The 25,373-nt window shown below is 29.3% G+C and overlaps 3 protein-coding genes across 3 annotated transcripts in view; 2 read left to right on the plus strand and 1 right to left on the minus strand.

Moving 5' to 3' along the window:
• The window catches only part of LOC143250326 (uncharacterized), a 65,767-nt gene extending 54,888 nt beyond the window's left edge, over positions 1 to 10,879 (plus strand). Inside the window, exons 12-19 of the mRNA XM_076500778.1 lie at positions 651 to 786; positions 1,221 to 1,382; positions 3,588 to 3,760; positions 5,132 to 5,182; positions 5,495 to 5,561; positions 8,338 to 8,450; positions 10,010 to 10,095; positions 10,795 to 10,879. Of these exons, the coding sequence (XP_076356893.1) occupies positions 651 to 786; positions 1,221 to 1,382; positions 3,588 to 3,760; positions 5,132 to 5,182; positions 5,495 to 5,561; positions 8,338 to 8,450; positions 10,010 to 10,095; positions 10,795 to 10,879 (873 nt within the window). The remainder of the gene's footprint in view (positions 1 to 650; positions 787 to 1,220; positions 1,383 to 3,587; positions 3,761 to 5,131; positions 5,183 to 5,494; positions 5,562 to 8,337; positions 8,451 to 10,009; positions 10,096 to 10,794) is intronic.
• Positions 10,880 to 12,842: 1,963 nt separating this feature from the next.
• Positions 12,843 to 16,259, plus strand: LOC143250327 (anillin-like). The gene is made up of 4 exons (XM_076500779.1): positions 12,843 to 12,981; positions 14,299 to 14,327; positions 14,907 to 15,079; positions 15,458 to 16,259. The coding sequence occupies exons 1-4, from the start codon at positions 12,843 to 12,845 to the stop codon at positions 15,585 to 15,587; spliced, it is 471 nt and encodes a 156-aa protein (XP_076356894.1). The 3' UTR covers positions 15,588 to 16,259.
• A 58-nt stretch (positions 16,260 to 16,317) lies between these two features.
• On the minus strand, positions 16,318 to 25,145 carry LOC143250918 (ubiquitin-like protein NEDD8). Its single transcript, XM_076502101.1, has 5 exons — positions 24,999 to 25,145; positions 23,379 to 23,396; positions 21,896 to 21,925; positions 20,889 to 20,971; positions 16,318 to 18,783 (listed from the first exon to the last, which is right to left on the minus strand). The coding sequence occupies exons 1-5, from the start codon at positions 25,014 to 25,016 to the stop codon at positions 18,678 to 18,680; spliced, it is 255 nt and encodes an 84-aa protein (XP_076358216.1). The 5' UTR covers positions 25,017 to 25,145; the 3' UTR covers positions 16,318 to 18,677.
• Positions 25,146 to 25,373: the final 228 nt, after the last annotated feature.

Consider the following 25,373-nt stretch of genomic DNA (forward strand, 5'->3'; position numbering starts at 1 on the left):
TTCTTCAAAACAGTCTGACAAAAAGAATCTTGATTTACCACTTGGCCTAGCATGGCCTGGTGGTTAAGGCACTCGACTTGTAATCTGAGGGCCTCAAGTTCAAATCCCACCACACCAAATATGCTTGCCCTTTCAGATTTAGAAAAAAATGTTCCCAAAACATGCATACCAGCTATTTCTTGATGCTGGCTTTGCCTGTCTAAGCATTGGTAGTACATGCTCCAGTTTTTATACCCCACTTAAATGCCCTTGGCAGTATCTAATTTGCAGATTTCTCCATCCTCATCATGCACCCTCTGTACCACCTCTTGAGAAGGTCTTGGACATCAAACACACTTACAAATGGATTAGGTTTCTAGAGTTTGTAAGATAAGTTTATAACTTAAATTGCCTTAACAAAAAGAAAAGTAGAAAGAGAATCTGACAACTCTTGTGTGTTTTGTATTTTGGTGAGTAGTTTTTAAATGCTGCATCTCTGTTTTTGCTTAATATAGCTGAATTAATTTTTAAATCAATGTTTTTGTTCTTTTCTTCGTCCTAAAGTTCAAGTTTTGACAAATAATCGTTGCCATCTTTGAAATAATATGTGAGTAAAATAATGTCTATTCATCTGTTTAAATGAACAGTAATAGTTTCAGTTTATATTTTAGGTTTTACAAGAAGAACTGTGCACCCAACAAATGATAGTAAGTCAGGCTAGTCAAGCCCTAAACCTTTGCCACAGCAACACTGAATTTCATGGATCGACAGAACAAGTTGAAGGAGAACGACTCCTACTTATAGCATGTATGTTTTCTGAAATCTATTATTTGCATATTCAAGAGAATAAAATTAAATGTGGCTATTTTCAAAAAGACTGGTAATTTGTAATAATCATTTTTATAAGGCAAGTTTTAAAACCTATTGTATAGATACGTTAATGTTTGTTTAAGGTGTTAACATTGTATGTTAAGCAAAAACATTATAGAACTAAAATTAAATATAAATCCTTATACTATTTATATATTGTAGAATGTAGTTTAAGTACTTGTTTTTGTGAATATTTATAATAAGTTACTCATATTTTACCTATTTTGTAGTGGAGGAACTATAAAATGCTCTAAGTACAGTAGATTAATAAATATTTTCTATGTTTTATTACCTTTGAGTTTTATTCAGTGTAAGCTGTGTTTGAACATAATAAAATACAGCACAAAAAACGTTATTTTGTAATTTTATAGCTCATAAAAGACAGGCATGTGCCAATGAAATCCAGAAGTTGAAGACTGATGGAGCTCTAGGTATAAGGTCAAAATCATATGGGAGAGGCACTTTAATGATTAGTGATGTTAGGATTCCATTAAAACAGGAATTTGTTTCTACTCGAGTAGAAGGGAAAAAGGGTGAGTTACAGGGTTATTAGTACCCTGGTGTATGTTGTTTTTTTTGTTTTTTTAAATCAGAAGCAATGCAATGTGAAAGATTTATAAATTAGTTAACATAGAAAAATATATCTTTTGTTCAGGGAGAGATCTTAATTGTCTTCATCTAATTGTGATATTTATCTGTTAAAGAATAAGTAGGCTTAATGAAATACTAACGTAATGTGAGTTTCAGGAGGTTTTCCAAGACTTCCATGTGCTATTAAACCCTTTTGCAACTGGCTCCATATAATATGCACAATCTCGTATGCACAGTTGCACATGTTAAGTATTTATGTTATAACTTTTGATGCAGTACATGTATTTTCACAAAATGTGATAGACTTTCAGTGAAGACTTTTTAATAAAATATTTTTTACTAAGGATTTATTTGTGAAAGTAATCAAGTTTTTTTTATTGCTAGTTTGAGTACAAAGTGATTTTTATATTGTGATTTAGAAAAAAAAAACTATTCATCCCAAAAGTCTCAAATATTGTGTGATCTCTAAAATCTCCTAAACACATTTTAAACATTTGTTCTCAGTAAGGTTTTATGTTTGTTGTTATTTTTTTTACAGTGTAACAAGTTTGGGGTTTGTCAATTTGAGAACAGTAGAAAATAAATATAAATTTTGCTTTTTTTGTTGTAGAATGTCTAAAGATTATAACATGAAAACACATTTAGCATAAATTGTTTAAGACTCATAATATTATATATTTATTATCTTTATTATATCAACCTTCCACTCATGCCTGACTTAACATTACATAATTTGCATTGATGTGATGCATGTGCACTCATGTCACTTATCCAGTAATATAAAACTGACCTTTAGTCTTCCCTGTCTTGGAATAGACTAGTATTTTGTAATACAGTTACATTTCAGTTATAATGCATTTGATATATATAGATTACTAGTATTCAGAAATAAGTTAAAATTTTTTTCTTAAGATATAGAACAGTAAATAAAGAAGTAAAGCAAACAATTATCTCCTTTATTTACATCATTTGTACTCAGTTGCAGCTTGATGTAGGTTGCTAAGCCTTTTAAAATTTCTCACATGGAGAATATGAAATGAAATATTGTTTTAGGTTTTATATATATATACCATTGAACAAGCAAAAAACCATAAATTATTCTATTGATATTGCATATTTACACTGTGATTTACCAAGCTTATTAACTAAGATGCATTTAGGTCTAAAAAGTATGAAATTTCAAGCAGTCTAAAGACACAACCTACCTTCTTGAAATCTTGGTTTAAAAGAACGAAATGGCACCTTACATGTTAAAATGGCTTAAAAAAAATACTAGGGGAAATTCTAAGCTGTGAATTGGGTATTCACACGTTGAAGTTATAATGGTACATGAGGAACTGCTTTCAAAAAATGGTAAGAGGTGAACAGGACCACTTTTTGATTCAGTACATTAGCCACATCTCAGTAAAATGAAGAAGATATGTGGTTCTTATTTTATAACTTGTCAGTATTAGTAATTTGAGTTCAAAATTCATGCAGAACTACAAACGTAGTATTTTGACATCACAGACATTAAGTTTAAACAGTTCTCCACTCACTTTACTATGGGACTCTCAAAAATCAATATTTATGTGTGTTCTTTTAATATTTACTCTTAAATTAAGAAATTAACTAATATGCTAGACTTAAGATTTCAATTATGATTGACATAAATTCATAAAATAGCACTTCATTAAAATTTTGAATACAAGTCAACAAACACGAAATGTTATTTAATGTGTGATATGTTATGATAGGGTTAAGATGTGTGCATGAGAACTAACGTTCAATATACGTAGCAATAGTTGAATCATCATCATTATTTAGCTTGTTCTGTTCCAATGCCTATTGAACTAGTTCATCTGGTTCTTGTTTGGTTAAAACACTGCCAGACAATGAGTTATATCATGAAATGTACAATATCTTAATGTTTGTGTTTGTAAAGTATTCTTCGTATCAGTATTTGTAAATAAAACATTTTTAGAGAAGTGGATAACTATGGAAGAAAGTAATACAATAATTAACAAGAAATATTATGTAATAATGAAAGATGTAAAATCACAACCGAAAGATAGCTGTTCTGACAACATGGTGCACAGTGTATGTGTGGATATATATGTATCTATCAGACTCCATGATTGTAACAAGTTGTTTTCACCACTTAATAGATGATGCTGTACATCACTATCTCTGTCTCGTTCGCCATAATGCTGATGTAATTTCTACACGTATGCTGTCTACAGAAGATGGAATCACAGCTGGAACCTTCAGTTTCACAGACTGTTTCACCATACAGAATCTGAGTGATGACTTTGTCGTTAACTTTGAAGTTTATTCTCTGGTATTGTTATAACTTAATGAAACTTTTTAAATTATTATATCTGCAGGGAAACAAAAAAGCTCAGTATGTTTACAATAAAAATTTAGGGAAGAATTTTGTGTGAAATCCAGAAATATATTTTGTGCTATAAAAAAATGTTTTTGATATTTTAAATAAAATTTGAATTAAATTAAGTTGAAAGAAAGCATACAAATAAACTTTAAAGGAAAATTGGGGAGATTTAACTTTCACAGTGGCATTACATTATAGGTAATGTAAAACAAAAGTTATTAGCAAAGTAATTTTACCAAAAAATTCGTATGTAGAGTTACATGGGAACACTGATGAAAAATATATCAATTATTTTATCTCTCCATAACATTTAAATCTTTGGTGATTAGATAATTTAAAAAATGTAATTAAAGAAATCATTAGTTGGACAAAGGTTTTGATTTTGTGTGTGTGTGTGTGTGTGTGTGTGTGTGTGTGTGTGTGTGTGTGTGTGTGTGTGTAAGAGCATGTTAGGCATCCCGTTATACCAGGAGATAGTAGTAGGGTATAGTAAGTAAGTTAGTAGCCATATTTTATAAACTGTTAATCCCTTCCATACTTTGCCTGAGGTAACTTGGGAATTTTTTGTGTTTTTAAAAGAGATTGTCCAAATTATTTTGGGCAAAACTGCTTCTTGATATATTTTTAATTATTCAAACAAATTTATTTCATGTTGTAATATATTAGTCACTGCTCACCAGATGGCATTGGAAGTGTTCTTTATGCTAGCCTCCATTAAACTTCACCTGAATTATTTATCATAAACTGGAGAAAAGATTTTCTATTTTCTGCGATAGTTTCATTGGAACAATATATCGCATAATTAAATCCAGATATATAATATTATTTATTAAGCATATTTTATGCAAAAATATAACAAGTTATAAAAGGTCTTTTGCTTCACTAATACATAAGTGAAAGCTATCAAAAGCATAATAATGATTTTTTGAGCTCATTTTAAAAACAAAAACCTTAAAAGAAATGGTTAGTATATGAGAATTTACTGTCTTTTCTTATTACTTTTAATGTTTTTTTCTTGTCTCCATTTTTATGATTGATTGTTAAATATTAATTAATACCTGATCAATGTGAGAAAAAACTGTATATATATATATATATATATACACACACACACACACACACACACACACACACACACACACACACACACACACACACGTGCTTAAATAATTTAAAGATGCTGGAGATTTTGTTATGAAGTGAATATTTTAGAGGAAAAAATACAAATAAAAATTGTTTCTCTCTATTAAGTATGTGTTTTCATTTGCTAGGCACTTTCACAGTAAGATTTTCTTTTCATATTCCAAATCTCATTTTTAGCAAACTCGAAAAAAGGTGCTTTCCCATGACAGAAAATACCATTTCAAAAAGGTAATACATATGGATAATTAATAATACTTTTCATTTAAAGTTTAATTAACGTTAGTGGTTAATAACCTTGAAAATGTTTTGTTTGAAATAATTTGTTGTGTTGTTGTAGCAGAAGTTTATTTACAATGTAGCTTTGCTTTGTCAAGTTTGCCGAGGAACTAGACCATAAGTATGCTGAAGTATGGTTTTCGCAGAGCTGTAAAACAGTAATGTTTATATCTGAGTGTTGTCTAACGTTGTATAAAAACGAAGGTAACAAGAAAATGGTAAGTTGTTATTTAGTGTAATATAAATTTTAATTGTCCTTTTCAGGAACACAACAAAATGAGGATGACTTGCAAAGGCAGAAAATCAGAGTCTAAGCCACTTACTTCGCCAGGTAATTTTTATTTACGAATGATTAAAATATTCTTTTTTAGCTTCCAGTATCTAAGATTGTGATTTTATTTAACCCAGAAATTACTAATTAAGTACTTTTTATCATTTATAAAAAAAAATAAAAACATGAAAAGTTAATATTTGTGATAATTTAACCTCACTCTTCATAAAATATTTTTACATTATTAACTCTATCACAATGGGAATCATTTACTGTTCAAGACAAAGTTTGTGTCTTACATTCAAAATTGTAATAAACTACTATTTGTTTATCTTATACCAATTAGTATAACATAAAATCTTAGCTAATACTTTTTAATGGTATACTAGTTTTAAGTTCTTAATTCTATAAATCAACATTTAAAAAATATTTTGAATTTTCCCTAGTGTTACACACATGACACATTTACTCTAGGTATCTTCTCTTCCCAGTTTTATTCCCCTCACAGTAACTATGAATTGAAACTTGTATAACATATTATAAAATCGTCATTGTTTGGACAGAAGACAACCATAGTTTTTATAGCCTTCAATTTTGTTTGGTTATGGAGCTATCAAACAGAAAATTAGATTCCTCCCGTCACATCCTCCCTTTCATGATTTCTTAATAGTTCTCTCCTACATTTAATTATATGTTACCAATAAGAAACAGAAAGTAAAAGGTTTTCATCTATCAAATGAGATATTGTATAACATTGTGTTCTGAATGGATAGTTCTCATACTTCACTCAGACAAGTTTTTCCCAAGGGAAAGTTAATGACTAGCTTGAATGAGTTTGTAATGGCTCTTGTCACATAGTTAAGAAGCCAAAACAATTGAGAGAATTACAGTAAATTGTCTATGTTTTGCATGTTATTAATCTTTGTTCTTTTTTGCATAATTTAGATAAAAATTATTTAATACATTACTGCCATTAGCATATAAAAGTAGGGTTAAGTGTTACTTATAGTTAACAGCAAGAAAAAGATTGTGTAATTGTTTCATTTCTTACTTTTATTTATTCATTACTATAAAATAAACTAACATGTGAAAATAGGGATTTTTTTTAGGTAACTTAACATTAGGTTAAATAAAATAAATAATTATATAATAAAAATGTTTCATGGGACATGCCTGCAAACAGCTTGTAGTTTCTTGTGGGTAATGTAATTCAATAGCGTAATATGAGCTATGTATTTCCTTAGTGATTCACAGCTAATAATGGTGCAGATAGTAGTTAGATACAGTTCAAAGGCAATTAAAATAATAAAATTTAATTATAAATAGCTTAAAGCTGTGTTGAGTAAATGAACATAGTTTCATGCTGCAATTTAAAGTCCTTATAGAAAGAAAAAATAATTTAAACTGTCTTTCTTTCATTTTTTTCTGGTTGGTTGGTTGGTGAAATTGACTGGTCCTGTATAGAGATAGGGTAGAGAAAATAACAAATAAAATATAAAATTTTACAGAAAAAAGTTAAAGTACTTAAGAGGATTAAAGGATTACACAAAGGAAATATGAAGAAAAAGTATTTTTAATCTTAACATGAAAATTACTTTTTATACACATTCTTCAAAATGAATACTTAATATATTCATGAAAAGTTTTTATTTTAGTTTATTAAAAATACTTTACTTAAAAGTATGTTTTTTGTATGGGAAAGAATTATAATTTTCATTGAAAGGCTGAAAACTTTTGTGAAGATATACACACTGTATTGAAAGTTAGAAGTATTAAATATATAAAGACTAATCGAGTACAGAGAAGTTATGTGGTTGGTCAAATAGACCGAGCTTGTGTTGAGAGATGCAAATTTTTTGATGGCTATTATTGAAGGGATATTTTTTTATGGGAAAATAACATTTTTTTAATAAAACAATTAATATTCAGTTTTTATAAAAAAAATCATAAAATGAACTGTGCACATCTTGTTTTACATTATTTATATTAACAATCAAATTAGCAATCTGTTTTTACATTGGTTACTGCCAGTGTTATCCGCATTGCACCACATTGAGTAATTTTATGCTTTTGTATGTTACAACACTGTAAAAAGTGGATTTACAATTTAAGTTTAATTAAACAAGATCACCCTCTCTGAAGTGATACAATACTTCAACCTTGTGTGGGGTTAAGATGAATACCAAAATTTCTGAGCATCCCTAGCATCCCTAAACTATAACCAAGTTAGTATCCTATTGTATCAGGTGATGGGATTTGTATGGATCTCTTTCATAATTTTAGGGTTAAAAGCTTTCATATGACACAAATATATAAACTTGTACATATTAAACAAATATACTTAATAGTAAGAAGATTGTTATTTTATAGACTGTGTACATTTGTAGATTAAAAAAAATAGTTTAATCTTTTTGTGATAAATGAGTCAAGGAATGTTTGTTAAGAAAGAACCCTTATAGTCAAACATTGTATTATCAGGCTACTGAATTTCATTGTATTACCAACTTTGGCAATTTATACCATAACACTTAAATTCTGTCCAAAAAATGTTTTTGGGTAATTTTGGCAAAAGTCCAGTTCATCTGACAATTTGTGATAGTGAACAAAAGACCCTCTTGCTTGGCAAGGTCTGAAAAGCTGTATACATGTCTGTTTTAAAAACCCATCAAGGAGTAATTGGAGGAATATGATAAAATGGCATCTGAAACCAAATGAGATTTTAGTCATTGTTCTTAAACCTAATATTAAACACATTTATCTGACTTGTAGGGTGTATAGAAATTGTTGTATCATCTTTGATTAATAGCATCTTCAAGTACTAAATGTATTTTTCTAGCCATTGTTAGCCCTGGAGGACCAAATGCAGTGAGATCATCTAATTTTGTTCTTGTGGGATTTCTGAAACTTAAGTTAGATAACTGTGTCCTCAAAGCCTTACCACTTGAAAATGTAAGTTTGGAAATTAATATATGATTAAGAAATGTATGAACAGAGCTAGTTAGTTATGTGAACACTTTTTAATTATTACTTGATAGATACCTTTTAAAATACATTAACTTACAGGAAGAAATTAAGCAGTTTTACCTACTGGGATAAAGCTGTTCACATGTTGGCAGTTGTGAGACTTAGATCTGTAACTAAATTTCATCTTTTGCTGTACTCATGATAATTACAAAATATGTAGCAAGTACAAAGCAGGCTTAATAAAATTTAGCTTAGTTTTTATCCAGCCACTTTATGAAAGTTTAGTTTATTGGTTAAACATGTACAAACAGTACCACATACTACCATGATAGTCAGGAAAATTAATATTAAATGTGTATTGAGTAGCTGATTACTTCCTATACAACTTTGGTTTCAACTGATGGAAGTCATTATTTGGAGTTCCAATTCATTATAAGCTTCTGTAAATGTTTTGAAAAGTTATTGATAAACCATTACTAATATTTTGAAATGTTAATTTTTCTGTCAATGTGTTACCATCTCCAGCACGTTTTTATATTTTATCATTTTAATATCTATTATGCTGTCAATGTCTCCTCCTTTCCTTAAGTATTACTACAATGAACCTCAATATACTAGTAAGAGATCGTGATGAACAGATACCCCCAAATAAAAGAAAATTCATATTGTGAGCTTGAAATGAAGATGTAGTGGTGAACAGTGGATTTTTAAAGATTCATAAAATGTGTTACGGTATATCACATGTGAATCATTATAACGTTCACAAAGCAGTTGAAAAACTGTGCATAATTTTGAACTGTCAAACGTGATTTTTACTGTTTTTCAAGTTACGATTGGACATGGAGCTCTTGAATGTACATCTTATTATAAAACTGATTTGCTGTGATCACCCAGTTAGCCTGCTCACTTACTTTGAGTTTTGGTATAGTGACTGGAAATTTTCCAACAGCATATGTGTGAACTACTTTTGTTTTAAGATTGTTGTCTGAGAAGAGGGATAAAAAAAAAAAGTCTCAAAATAGGCCATCTTTCTACATTTTTAAACACTCTTACCTTTAAGTATGCATATCTTTAAACTTAATCAGTTATATGAATCACCTATAACCTTTCATAAAACAGGGTATGCCATCAGCATCTAATGAGATAATTAGGGATTTAATAAGTGACAGAAGGGAATATTATGTAACATTGTCATTTATATAATATTTGCTTCCTTCATGGATGCCCTTAACTAGTTTTGATAAATATAATTATCCCAGTATGAATCAAAACAAATTTTTAAGTTTTAAAATGTACTATATATATTTTTCAGTTATACATGGTCTTTTAATCTGAAGTATTTTTACTTGGCTCATCCATTATTTCATTAAATAATGTATTTCTAACCTTTACATATAATGAGCTGGTTTTGGTTCCATTGGTTTTGTTTAATTTTATGTGGGTCACATGCATCAGTGTTTAGTAAATGTATGTTTTTAGTATGAGTTAAACCTTTTATCACCATTGTAGAAACATTTATTAAGACTTAAGAATACTACTCTCAGGTTCCATGCATGTCACTCATACAAGGAACTGTAATGATGAAGATTCAACTTCATGCAGAACACCATATAGAGAAAGAGGGTTTTTGGTAAGTATCTACTAAAATTTAAAAGTAAACACTCATTAACTGATGACTCATAAATACTTTAATTTCTAGTTTAATTACTAATAAGAGTTATGGCTGATTCAAGAATTTTGGATGTATTTTAGTATGTTAGCATAAAAGTCTAATATCTTAATGTTTATTTTTAAATGTCTTTTCTTGAAATACACTTATCAGTGGATATTTTGAGAACCTGAACAGCAGCTAAACAGTTTTTATTTCATGTGCAACATTTGTTTAATAAAGGGTGATTTTATTCCCTTTCCAACTCTTTATTTCATGTTTTCTGGGAGTAAAAGAAGCTAAGGTTGTAAAAAATATTAACTACTCTAACAAGTATCCAGTATATATTGATTTTGATAACTCCCATCAAGGTTCAACTTACATGAGGTTGAAATTAGCATCAAGCAGTCCAACATAAGCTGGATTGGCATAGCTAGGTGGTTAAGGCATTTGACTTGTAATCTGAGGGTCGAGGGTTCAAATCCCCATCATTACACCAAACATGCTTGCCCTTTCAGCTGTGGGGTATTCTAATGTGAAAGTCAATCCCACTATTTGTTGGTAAAAGAGTAGCTCATGAGTTGGCCATGAATAGCTTTATCCAATGTAAGCTAATAAATACAGATACTACAGTTTGAAATATACCAGATATATGCTAACTTTATTGTCATGTATGTTCAGCTTGATTTTTGAACCAGTTCAGTTCCTCTCATTATTTGACACACCTATGCATGCTATTCTCCTGAGCTGCAGAAAATTAATTTGAAGTTTTTCCAAGAACCAAACATCCCCTGGTATAAATACTAAAAGACCTGCTAACTTGCCCAGTTTTAAGTTTAATTTTTGTTTGCTGTCTCAGAAACTGTAGAAAATATTCATAAATTGACCTTTTAACCTTTTCCTCTTTTTTAAGAGGAAAAAAATCATTTTAAAAATATTCTTTACACTTAAGAAAGTGAATATTATATTATCAAGATTTTCAACATTTGCAGTTACAAACACACTCGCATGTTATAACAAGTAGATCCTATTCCTTGAATCTTAAATTAAATCATATCAAATAAATGTAATAATGCATTATCTGTAGTTCGTACTTCAGTGCATCAATATAACATTTACGAAACCCATTTCTTTTACTCTATACTTGTTCCTACCTCTATTCTAAACAGTAGTGTCAATGGTATATCTACATTGTAGGTTTTTTAAAAGAATCTGCTACAATTTCAACAGTTAAGTGAGGAGTTCAAGTTATTGTCATGCAGAGTTGACAGAATTGTGATTGTCAAACAGTATGACTAGTGTATTACAAAAAATATTTTTATATCTATTTTAGACAATGTTTCAAGATGTGAGTGGTTTTGGAGCTTGGCATCGTTGTTGGTATGTGTTACAGGGCAACTACATGGCCTATTGGAGGTATCCTGATGATGAAAAATAAAGGTAACAAGAAATTTAATTAACTTTTGAATTGTAAAAAAATATTACAATAATTTAGAAGGGGCAATGCTAAAATCCTCTTGAATACGTGTATATGTATGTGTGCCAATGTGTACAGTATCCAGCTACTTTTAAGTTGCTAAAAGTGCTTTACATTATGTAGTGAGTTAATCCTTAAGCTCAGGTGTTACTGCAGAGAGAGAGTCATTGATATGCAAGGAGTACTAGGTTTAATTTGGGACTATAACTTATTGCAGTTTTTCTATTAATGGACTTGTAAATCAACAAACATATTAAACATATTTTACAGTTGCAGAAATCTTTGCACTGTTACTTTAAATGTCAAGTGATTGATAAACATTTGATCTTGAAATTTAATCTATGTATTAAAAAAAATCCTGTTTAGGTGCCTTCTCTTCACGCTGACAAGATAGTTGACATCTACAGTACTGAAAGTAATTATAAAAACTGAATAAAATACATATGTAAAACAGTTCGTTTAGGTTGAGAAAATTTTTTACGTAGAGAAACGAACAACATTTCGACCTTCTTCGGTCATCGTCAGGTTCACAAAGAAAGGAAGAGGTAACTGACTGGAAGCTGACCACATGAATAAAATACAGATATTATAAGATTGCTCCATCTTTGTTGTATCAAAATTAATTGCACCACATTACAATCATGTTACTGATGGGTTTTTACTGTCTTTGACTGTTATCCAGTCAACCACAGTTCCACAGTAGTATAATGCACATAAAAGTACAGATTATTATAATGTTTCATGATGAATGCACTCATGACTCCTAGCACAGAAATACCACATGAAAATCATGTAGAGGCTAACACTTTGGCTGGTGAAGGCTACTCCATGCAAAAATATTAAGTTGAGATTTCATGTTTCAACAGAGGCTCTATAGAAACTAACAATAGACAATAGAAATAGGCAAGGTAAAAACGCCCAAGCTTTTCAAAAGGAATGTTCATAGCTAAGGTTATACTTTTATGCAATACACAATGATCCAGTAAAAGATCATTTTAGTGATGTACCTATAAGCATAGTGTAGACGTTACCTTAAGACCAGTAGCATACACATTCACATGAAGTGGTCTAAACACCTGTTTAGGAAAGTTAAACAAAATCCTTGAATGTGCATCATACTTCAAACAGTGGAATGAACAAAGGAGGATTCTCTCCACAAGTTTATCCAAATTCAAGTTGTTTGATGATAATTAATGATGGTTTGTTTAATTACTGACAGGAAAACAGTATCATAATCATTTTTATATCTACAATGAAGCACTCCGAGGACACAATACATGTGGGCTGCATCTCGGCCATTGTTCTTGGAGAGTTACACAAAATTGATAGCATTCTGATAGGTGTAATAAAACAGCCTTATCCATTATTCCCTCAGGAAGAAGACATGATGAGTAAGTCTTCATTTTACAGCAAGGCTGTAATCCAAAGCTCATAAACACAAGATTAATAGTTGTGTTTAACTCATTACAAATTGGGGAGGCATCATTGGTATCCTCTGGATTTTTTGGCTTGTTGTAGAAATACTAAGCATGAAACTTGGTACACAATTTCTGAATAGTATCTAACTTCTAAAGAAATTCATATTTCTATCACTTTCAGGTTGGAAAATTTCTAAGTTTTCATTGTCACTGTTTTGTAAAAGCATTTACAATATTTTCATTTGGCTTAAATATCAACTTTTGATATTTTTATTGATAAGAAAGTTCCATTTTATATATCCAGTCAGATTTCACCATTTGAACACTCAGTCAACACTCCAGCTGTAAATCATACAAAACATGGCAAAAACTGATAGATTTGATATGGACCTAGGAACTTGCTTAACAAAATAGTATTGTCATTTCTTTGGTTACACATTGTATGATGACTTTTGCCAACAGACTTCTTGATCCATATCAGTTTATCTTATAAATATAGTTTGTTTTCAATAATAATAAAAAAATTACAGTATAAATATTAATAGTTTATGGTCTTACATGTGGATTTAAAGAAAAAATGATAATTGACCAATGTGGCTGAATTATGAGAGTATAAAGGAGATTTGAAACAATGGTTCATAACCTTAGAATGATAAACTTGTGGCAACATAAAAACAAGATATACTTCTTTATTAAAAGTAGAAACAAAATACTTATGCAGTGTCCAACTTATTTACTGTACAGACATATTTATGACGAATTGATCATTTAGTTGTAATTACTCATTGTTAGACTCCTGCATGTATTGATGTCTTCTTAATTACTTCCACTGGTATATTTGTTTTTGTGTTTAACTCGTGTTTAATGTCAGTTCTGCAATTGAAAATTTCAAACATATTTTTGCAGTCACAAATATGCAAATGACTTTAAAAATGTCATCAACTGATTATTGTTCACAATATGAAGCTAAAGTATTAATTGCATTTCTTGAAACTAATAAAACATTCCAGATATGCATTTGTTAATAATAAAATTTTATGAAACATACAGTAATAAATTTCTCTCCGTACAATCATGCCCAGTTATAAGGATAGTACAACAACCTCTTCCAGTTGTCTATAGTTTCTGTGGTAACCCTAAACACTTAAATTATTGACTTACTGTTAGCTGAAACCAGTGACTGTGTTTCTTACACAAGATTTGTGAAGGTTACCATACTGTGTCATGGCTTTATGTACTGGTAGTATTTCCAGAATTGCAATTGCAAATAATTATAATCATTTCCCCTAGCAGAACCTATTTCTCCATTTTTTGCTAAGGTACTGTAAATGACATTCAGGCTGAAAATACCAAATACACATTTCATACTAATATTAAATATCTTAATATTGAGATGTGAAGTAACATTCAATAACTGTATCAGTATATTTTTTTCCTCAAACATAAATAGTGTTGCATATCCATATTTTTTTTAAGGTTTTAATGCTTAAAATGTAAACTACAAGTATAAAAATGGTAAAAATACTTATTTTCAACTATTATTGATTGATTGTAAATTATTCAAAATTAATGTTCAAAAATGCTAAATTGCAAGATGTTTACATCTGCAATTAAATAGCACTTAATCTTTGACAGTGGTTCTGTCACAAACAATTTCAAATAGAAAGTGTTCATATAATCAACTAGGTAACTTTTTCTTAACATTCATAAAAAATCAGGTTTTTTTAAAATGAGTTTTTCCGCTTTAATGTTTTTTGTAGCCTTTTTTTTTTAAGGAGGGTGTTGAACTATATATAAAGTTATTTCTTAAAGATGTAGTTTTAGTGAAATTTGTTTTATTTTGTCATGGAATAGTTTAAGTTTTTCCTAAACCTAGTAAAATATTTTGTCTCTAACAGGAACCTATTGGATCTCTTGATCTAAGGCACTGTGTCACACCCCATGTAGGCCTTGTTTCTCGAGATATTTGTGCTAGACCTCACACCTTTCAACTAGTAATAGCTAGGCCTCATGAGAAAGGTGATCGTGACACTTTAATAACTTGTATTCACAAAACCGTCACATCCACAAAGTAGGTTTTGTGTTTTTATATTTTAATTTCTGATATAGATTTTGAAATTTCATAGTAATTCTTTTTAATCTGATTATTTAGCCAAATGTATATAACTGTATGCTATTTATTATTTCTAGAAATTCAAAATTATTCATGGAAAAATTGATAAGTAAAATCATTTTTGTAACCCTGCACAATTAAGTTTGTCTTTTATAAGTATAGTTAAGTTAAAAGCAAGAATTTTCTTAAAAATAAAACTTTATGAGCCTGTGTTTTTACAGAATGGATTCATTTGAAATCAATAACTCTTTTACTTTATTGATAATTCTCAATAGTTTTTAAATGTTTATAGACACTATACCTGACTTAATTTTTATATGATATTATGTGGTCCAGACATCTCCTGTCAGCTGATACAAAGGAAGAACGTATTATGTGGTGTACACAGTTAAATGAGGCACTAAGCAGCATAAGGAGATGGGATCCACAGGCTCTGCGGCCCACAGAGTTTTGTCATATGAGATAAAAGATCTTATCAGTACTGTAATAGGTGATGGTGAAGGCATATTTAGTGGTCTGTAGTTGCTTAATTACTAGGGGTTTTTCATATGTGAGAATATATAATACATAATTTGGATATATTTTATATAAATTAAAAACTAACCACTGATTTGTAATATATGTATATATTAGTAACCAAATAGTGATATTTCTATATGAATTTAAAAAACCTCTAAGATCTTTCAAACTGAGCATGCCTGTACATTTGGAAGTTTGCACCATAATTGTAATCATATGAAATAGCTGCTCTGTTTTGTTAAGGGTAAGAATATCTGCATAAGGAATAAATATAATTGAATGATGAACGTCGAAAAATTGTTTTATACTATGGAAAAAAAAAAACAAGAGTATTTGCACATTATAAAGCAGAAAACCAGTAATACATTCTATAGTTACTTGTATGTTTTTGTTTGGTGTGGTGACTGCTGTTTTTGAAATTATGTACAATGGTTAAACAGTTGTATTTGTGATGTAAAGAACGAAAACCTTCAAAGTTCTAAAATTGGGTTTAAATTTTCTTCTTGTTTCAACAATATTGACTTGTATCATTAGATTGTGTAACCAGGATCTAAGTGTGTGTGTGTGTGTGTGTCCATTTTTTGTAAATCTGTGAAAATAAATCTAACTTCTATTTTAATTCCAAGATAGTCCTTTCACAAAAATTTTCTCTACAAATTAGACAGAGTAAGACATTATTGAAGTCATCTATTTGAAACTCTTTCTCTCTTTATTTAACTGAGAATGTTTATTATACATTGTGAACAAGATTAAACAGAATATAGTCAAGTAAATATTTAAGGTTTGTTTCTGACACTGATATCTGTAACTGTATACAACAACTTTCTAACATTGGTAACTAAAATCATTTTACATAAGTTGCAGTTTTTGTTATTACAACTGTATACCTCAAATTGCTTTTACAAAAAAAATAAAACCCAGAAACTGTAATATACTGTTGAACACTTATTTATGTGCTTCTTTGTTTGTCATAATAAACTTAAGTAACTTTGACATGAAGTAATAAGACATTTTAATTAAATGAAATTTCAAACAGTGTACTTAACTCATGCAGTTAAATAAATTTGTATTTTAATATGTAGAGATTTATGAACAATTGATTTTATTAATACAAAAAACTGAAGTACTGAGTGCAGATAAACCAAGTTTGTCACTAAACATTTTAAAATATTTTCTTTGTTGTAAAGAAAATGTTTAACTCAATGAAAAACGTAGGACTTTGTCCAGAATTAAGTGATCTTTAAAGAAAAACTATTAAAAAAGTTGTTTAGAATTTTTTTAAATTTGTAGTTCATATTAAAATTGATTTTTCTTTTTTGCATTAGCTTGTGAAAAAGTAGTAATGGTTTTGGTGAAAGTCCACAAATAAAACTGCTAAAGGAACTTGTTTTGTCATTCATGGATATCCTAGACCAAAACTTCAGGCCCTTATTCTTTAAAATTAGTTCCTTATGCTTAAATATACCCTTTATTTCTTCAAATTTGCTTCTACCCATGATTAGACAGTTGAACAAATGTAAATCTCAGGGGATGAAATACATGAATAATAGCTCGACTGAAGCTTTGATAATCTAAAATGATTGCTTCCTATGTTATTTAAATTATAAATCACTTGAGTCATAAATAGTTATTGTATAACTTTTAAATTAGGAAATTTTGAAAACACTAAGTGTGGTCAATCATAACTTTAACCTGCAAATATAATCCAGTATGGATAATCAGTACAATAGACTGTTGGAGTGTCTACTACATATTACAACATAGTTTCAAGTTCTTCTATTACTGCAGTTAGCAAATGAAATATTACATATAATTAGTTCATATTTCAATGACTTTTACAGAAATAATTTTACAGAGGCTAACATATTGCACTTAAAAAATAGAACAATTTCATATTCCTTGTCACAAATGAGTTTTTCTTACCTATTCAATGGCTGAGTACTCCAGCTAGTACTTAATAAAACCATGTGAAATTTAATTATGTGGTTTAAAAACTTGTATCAGTTTTCTCAAAACAGTTCTTTTAATGACTATACACCTTGAACCACAATTCCCATAATTTTATTTGATTGTGATTCCAAAACTTCTTCAAGCATAGTAATTTTTTCATTGTGTATATGCTGTTTTATAGAACTTTCAGAGAAACCAGTTTTATTGTATTGCTTGGAATGTTTTTTGTTTGAAGTTAATCAGAAACTCAAACCTCTCATAGTTAAAGGTAATTTAGAAGACATGATTTTTTGTAGTTAGCATCTCTGTATGATTAAGTTTAGTGCAAAATACTATTTGTTACATGCAGAACCTTATAGTCTAATTAAAATACATTTAAGTTTAGTGAAAATGTCATCACAAATATAACAATATACCAGAGGTTTCATGTCCTCAGTGCCAGCAAGACAATGAACTTGGGATATTTTATTAGAAAAAGGAAATTCATGGATACACAGAATGTTAGAATATTATACACTATATTAGTCAAAGAATCAAACAAAAATGGCAAAAGTTTAATGATTCAGTATTTGAGAATAAATACTATTTGATATGCTATATGAGACAGGCAAAAGTATCTTTCTAATTTCGTATGTTAGGTTATGATTATATTTTCCTGATGTGTTTACTTTTTTTAATATTAAATAGCCATGAAGTTTCACAGCATGATGTCAGTAACGTTTTTTACTTTAAGTTGAATTATGAGAGACAGAAGTGACTTAATCTCTTGACACGGATAAAGCTTGACACGTCACAAATTGAAATATTGCGTAAAGAGAATGAAGTAATTACTTTATCAGAATTTAAAAAACATATTTACCTTTTTTTTGATAAATTTCATTATGTAACATATGTTCTGAAATTGCAATTGTAGAGTACTGGTAGTTCTTTGTAATACTCTTAAGAAGTTCATTTTTAAATTATATATATTAAATATTTCTGTAGAAACTAAGTGTAGTATGGATTACATTTATTTGAATGCAAGCAAGAAAATTTAACACATCTACAACACAGGCAGAAAAGATATTTAAATATAACTACATAAACTTTAAAAAAGGTTAACACAACATTCTAGTCCACCACGAAGAGCTAACACTAGATGGAGCACTGACCCTCCTGTAACTTTATAGTCAGCTGCAGTCTTGTCATCATTCCTAAAACAAAATATCTAATTATTCATAGGTTTCACAATTCAACCGACAGCAATTCTTGACCTTCACAACGAAAAACGGTGAAAACAAAAAGTTTTCATTACTAAAACTTTGGTATATGCTAAAATTTCAAGAATACCCCTCTGATGTCTGGTATGTAAAAATATACTGGCATGTCATTGATAACTTCTAACATTGGAGGAAGCTGTGGTCAACATTTATTCAACTGAAGCCAATTAATCCAAATGAAAACAAGACTTATCTTACAGTAACTATTACAGCAGAGATTTAGTTATTGTCATTGTATGAGATTAAATAAAGTAAACCTACTAAAAATATTAAAAACAAATGTATCTCATTATCATCTTATACAATGTGTCTAACAACACCTGTATTAGATTAAAACTAATATTCTAATCAGTGATTCTATCTAATATTTTCAGTTTTAAATGGGGTAAGATACTGACTGTATAAAACTGTCTACAAATCAGAATGCTTGTAAAAAGTAAACTTTTAAGCTAAATGAAAATAAGTTTAGTTTTAGGATTTGTAATACCATTATTATTAAGTACTAAGAAAAAAGATTTTGGTAAATTTAATCTGTATTATGTTGCATATAGAAGATATATAATACATATATAAATAATTTTAACCCTAAATCTGGGAGTTTACAAATATTAGTGTCCTATTTTAGGTCATCACAAAGTCTGGCAGAAGGTAAAGTATAAAATTACCTTTCAATGTTAGCTTAGTATTAGAGCTTTTGAATAATACATACTTTGTGCTTGTGGGTTTATTTCTTGGAGACAAGTCTTTGTGTGTGTGTGTGTGTGTGAATATTTTGGGGAAAGCCCAAAGTTTTATTGAAAAGCAATTTAGCTACAAAAGTCCTGTTTTCAATACTAATCTGGCAAATGTATACAGGGAGAATTTCCAACAGTCGTGTTTACTCAATTCTCAAATGCAACAGAGGAATATAAGACATTTGCATGAAATACCAATTTTATGTTCATTATTGTAGAAAGACATGTAGATTCAAGATGTCTTGCTAAAAAATAACCTTTTAACCCAAGCACTTTTGAAAGGTGGACTTTTCTTCTTCAGGAATTCATGCTGAAGTTAAAGGAGGGGTCATCCAAAAATCTTACAATTTAATCAAAACATGATTATAAAACCATGAAACAGAAGGAACAGTAAGAATATGACTATCACCTTCTCCTTGTAACTACTTTCACTGACTGACAAACTCAGACATGATTGACCAGACCACAACTAATGAAATTCCTAAGAAATAAATGAATATTTCATGTTCTTTTGAAATGTCAATATGTTTAAAACCATTCTAATAAAGCAATTTAAGGTTACATGGAATGGCCCTAAGAAGAACCCTAAATTTATTATGCATACTTTTATATAAGAAATTGGTTTAGCCAATTTTCTTTTATTCAAAGGTGCCCTCAAACATGAGAATTTCAGTAATAAACTCAATTTTAAGATTAATAAAATGTCATTCAAGAGAAATTTGTACACCTGTACTTATTATTCTACTTCATTAGGTTTATTTAATAGGAGACTGATGAATTGCTCTAGTGTCCATAGAGTAATAAAGCCAGCTGGATCTCAGCATGGTGTCTTTTCATGTTTACTGAGTGTGTATAACAAAGAAAAGTTTATTTTATTCCTGAATGATTGGTTTTCTTGATAAACTAAACATGCATGCTTGTCAAAATACAATTCTTGAAGCATTCAAAATATTGAAAAAAGAATTTTTATTTGCATGTGCACATACATATACTTAGCAATTAATCTATTTATTAAGATCATATAAATTTCAGTAAAACAATTAGGTACAGTTAAAGGAATGTTAAATAGTAAAAAGATAAAACTTTTAAATACTGAATACAAACTGAAACAGCCTAAAGTTCTTTGAGGGGCCTTTTAACTTCAGAAGAAATGTTAACTTAGCATTTAAGATTTTGAAAAGAGGTCACAAATTAACTTTTAATTTGGGAAATTAAAACAAAAACTCAAAAGGCACAGTCTAATAAACTAATATATCGTAAACTATAAAAACTTTAAGGCAGTACACACAAGTCTGTTGTACCTACATTTGTTTTCCACTAAATATAAGCCTTTGTTGTGCAGGTGGGATACCTTCTTTTTCTTCAACCCTTTCCTTAATTCTTTCTACCTTAAAATGAAAACTGATCACAACAACAATTTTCACTGATGACTAGACAGTAATGATCAACATGGCTGACTTTCACAGTAGCTTCTGCTACAAATTAGTAAACAAGGAAGTGAAAATTACAATCAACTTCAATGACAAAGCAGTTAGTGACAAACATTTTTCCATCACTACTTGAAAAAAAACAAATAGCAGTAGAGTCCCTTGATGCACATAAATATTAAGAAATAATGCATGTTTTTAAAGCCCAATTTATTGGTAGACAAATATTGAATTAGTAGGTGAATAAGGTATTATCTAATTACAACCATTTCTAAAATTATACTGAGAATTAAGTTACGTGCAACTACGCGTTTATAAATTCATCCTCAGGTTCATTTTTCCTTAAATTATTATATTTAGTCAGCTTGTTTAGTAATACATCAGAAATTAATTAGTACATATGATGTACAAGCTTCAAGTAACCGACATGAAAACTACAAATTCTCAGCAGCTTTATGAGAAATGATTTTAATTATCTGGTTAAATATTACAATAATTATTTATTATTTTCATCATGTTTAATAATAAGGCTTGTTTTCACTTCCATCTATTTTGACAAAAGGAAGCATATTGTAAAATGCTTGGCTTGAGCTTTGAATATAGCCACATCACAAATAAACCTACCACAAGGTGGGTCAAGTGGTAACAACTTCTTCAAGAGACAATAGCATTAAACATGTTTCCATAAGAAAATCATAACATGTTAAAACTGTGAAAACTTAAAAATAATATTTTATTGTTTTATTTTAGTTGTAATATTACCTAATACTAAATTTGTGAAATTTTCCCCAATTTAAATTATTATAAAGTATATATTTTAAATGACATTTAATAATGTCTGTTTTACACAGGAAATTGCAAAAAGGTCAAAAAACTTGTACTTACTTTATCTGTAGGTTCAATATCAATCTCAATCTAAAATGAAAACAAAGACTTGAACTGATGTAATAATAAATCTTAAATTATGCCAAGACCATGCAATCCATAAACAAATAAAAATTCAAAACAAACTTCTCAAGACTTGTCTAATTATTTGAATTTCTCCCTCATCATTTCACTGTTAGAAAACATATATTTAGGACAAAAATACTTTTGAAAACCACTTAATTTTAATATGCCTAACACCAGTCTCCATCTTGAAATAAAAAGTACAAATTACCATTTAAACCACAATTGATATGCATGTGGCACCTTCCACTCAAGACCACACATTATTAAACAAGCAGGCTTATAATACAGTTGATAACAATGAGTTATAACAAACAAATTGTAATTACAAATAATACAAACCTTTTTCTTCTGTACTGATAACTTGTTATGGGTCAGTTAATAAAGAATTGTGAAAATATCTTTCAAGTCTTTTTCTTAACAAGAATGTATGGAGCATATTTAACATGCTTTAGAATTAAAACTATTTTCTATGACTGAAATAATAAATACAATGTACTGTTATTTACTAAATGGCAAACAACCAAAAATTAATAAAAAAACTTCACACAATTAGAAAAATAACAGCCATGCAATAAACATATCTTTATAACAGAACACACCCTTAAAAAAACTCTCCTCACAATAAGAACATAACTTTCACTAGGGCTGAATGTAAGGGTTTGGTAATATCTCTATTGATGCAATTTGTAAATACAGAACTAAAGACATGGAATTCTTATAAAACCTTTTTCAATAAGTAGTGTCACTTTTAATACATAAACAAACAAATTAGTTTATATCAGCACAATTTGAACACTTTTTGTGCTGTAATTCTTTTTTAGAAAATGTTCACTTTTTCTACATTTTTTCAGTAAGCTACAAATATTATTGTTAATATTTTCTTACAAACAGCCACCCATAGAGCAGAATTTCTGTTTGTTTTGGATTTTGCGCAAAGCTGCACAAGGGCTATCTGCACTAGCTGCCCCTAATTTAGCAGTGTAATGCTAGGGAGAAGCAGCTAGTCATCACCACCAACTCTTGGGCTACTCTTTTACCAACGAATATTAAGATTGACCATCACATTATAATGCCCCCATAGCAGAAAGAGCAAGCATGTTTGATGTAATGGGGATTCATACCCACGCCCCTCAGATTCTGATTCGAGTGTCTTAACCATCTGGCCATTCTGAGCCTCTGTTAGTCATCATAAAGTTTATCACTCAAATCCTTGTTAAATAGAAGACTGCAACTAAATTTTAACCAAGAAAATTATAATTTCAGCTCTTTCTCACTACCACCACAGCAGTAAGACTGCATAATCAATTTCACAGGTATTGTAAAAGTATTCTCTGATAAATTTATGGATATGTAACATAATTTAACATTAATAGATACCAGTAATGCTATTTATATTCTAGACTAAAAGACAACTTACCTCTTTTCCTGTTAGTGTCTGGCCCATCACCACATCAATAAGATATGCAAAAAAACAACACATTTTTCAATAATGAGTGAAACCAAAATATTTGTAACATTTCACACATCAAGTGCTATTTAAATATTTATAACACTGCATTAATCTTTTCTGAAAGTCAATCAAATCACCCGATTTATAAAAGGATGAATACAATAACACCAAAGATCTTCCCCATATTAAAAGACTCAGAAGGCATCAAAGTTGTGCTTTTTAATATATTTTGTACACAAGTAAGTTTCATGTTTAATTAGTACTGTAATGGTGTGGCTAGTTACATTACATTCAAGATTGAAATACCTGTGTATGAAAAGGAGCTTTTATTTGCTTGCATTTCTTATTTCTTTTTAGTATGTTACATTTATAATCTTATTTTACTTTTCAGACTTTAAAGTGATAGCAAATTAGAAAGACAGGGTATTTATTATGATTGTCTTGTTTAATGTAGAGTTTAGGCTCCAGTCTGCATCTACCTCAGAACTAATAATAAATAATATTCTTATAACAACACTGAGAAACCAAGAAACTTAAATGAGCCCTTTTACAAAGTTCATCAACCATACTTCAACTGAGATCAGAACACGAGTTTCAATCCAATATGTACTCCTTTCCTCTACAACAAACATCAAAACCTCAGTTCACACAGTTCGAGCCTCAGTTAAGTTCTAATGACATGTCTTTTAGCCAAAATTCAGAACTCTGTCTAGCTACATTTAACCCTTCTTCCTTTCAGCTGACTTAGCTTTTTAAAACACATATCAGGATTCCAGCTTTCAATAATATTCCACAAAGTTCAATAACGTACGCCTAATAAATATTTGTGCCAACAATTCAAAACATAATTAAAAATACGTCTAAGGTAGATATAATCCACAGTCTGTTTTGCTATTATTCAGTTCACCCCAATAAAGAATATTGTGCATTTACATTTCACTACAAATAAAATTTGAAGAACTTTTTGCTAATGAATTTGGCAAAAATGAAATATAACACTGAAACAATATATACACAAATATATAAGAAAAAAAGCTTTCTTAACAAATTAAACCAACAACGTAGTTTAACATGTCCAACGTTTTTAGTTTAAAATTTAAATAATCTCGAATTATTTTAGTTTTATTACGTACTTTTGCTAACACATTATTCAGTTGCTTTTTTTTATAAGTTATAATATTTAGGTAACATTAACAGTCTAATTTTCTTATTAGTTTGTTTACATTTACAGTTAGATCCCTTTATGAAACGGTAAAGGTATTTAAGAAATTCAACAAAGCATAATTACTATAGTACGAATTTATTGAAATTGGAAAAAAATGTTAGTGGAAAATATATTTTTCGTACAAAATACTTGTTTCACAAACTTCAATGCTTACTACCATCGTAATTTTCACGTTTATAAAAAAACAACAAAAACAGCTGGAACTATATTCCAACTTCAGTGATATTAAATATTAATGTACATTTCACCTAACATTTAATTCTAAGCTTAAACCCATTACTAGTCATAACTTTACACCGTTTGCAGTAATGACCAACAAAGTTGCACTTGCTATTAGTAGCTTCTTCTAGTTATCACCTTACCTTCACTTTAATCAACATTTCTAATTAAGTGTGATACCAACTTCGATAGCGATATAATTAAGTTTATATACAAGACTATCTAGAGGGCAGCAGCTGAAATTTCTTCCTCAATACCTCTAGGGATTCCCATTGTCTTTTGCCTCAAGCAACCCACTTCATTTTTCACTATTTTTACATAGAAGGAATTTAATAAATGATGCTAAATTATGAAAACAAATTATATGAGTAACTTTATCATATTTAGATAAATAAACGTGTATAACGTTTTTATTTATTGTTACTTATAGCACGTAGTTGAATAACTAGTTACTATTTCATTAAAATTTTCGTATACATGATATTTTTTATGCATTCGTTTGACTTCAGAGATATCCT

Source organism: Tachypleus tridentatus, chromosome 5, assembly GCF_004210375.1.
Source record: "Tachypleus tridentatus isolate NWPU-2018 chromosome 5, ASM421037v1, whole genome shotgun sequence".
Lineage (NCBI taxonomy): Eukaryota > Metazoa > Arthropoda > Merostomata > Xiphosura > Limulidae > Tachypleus > Tachypleus tridentatus.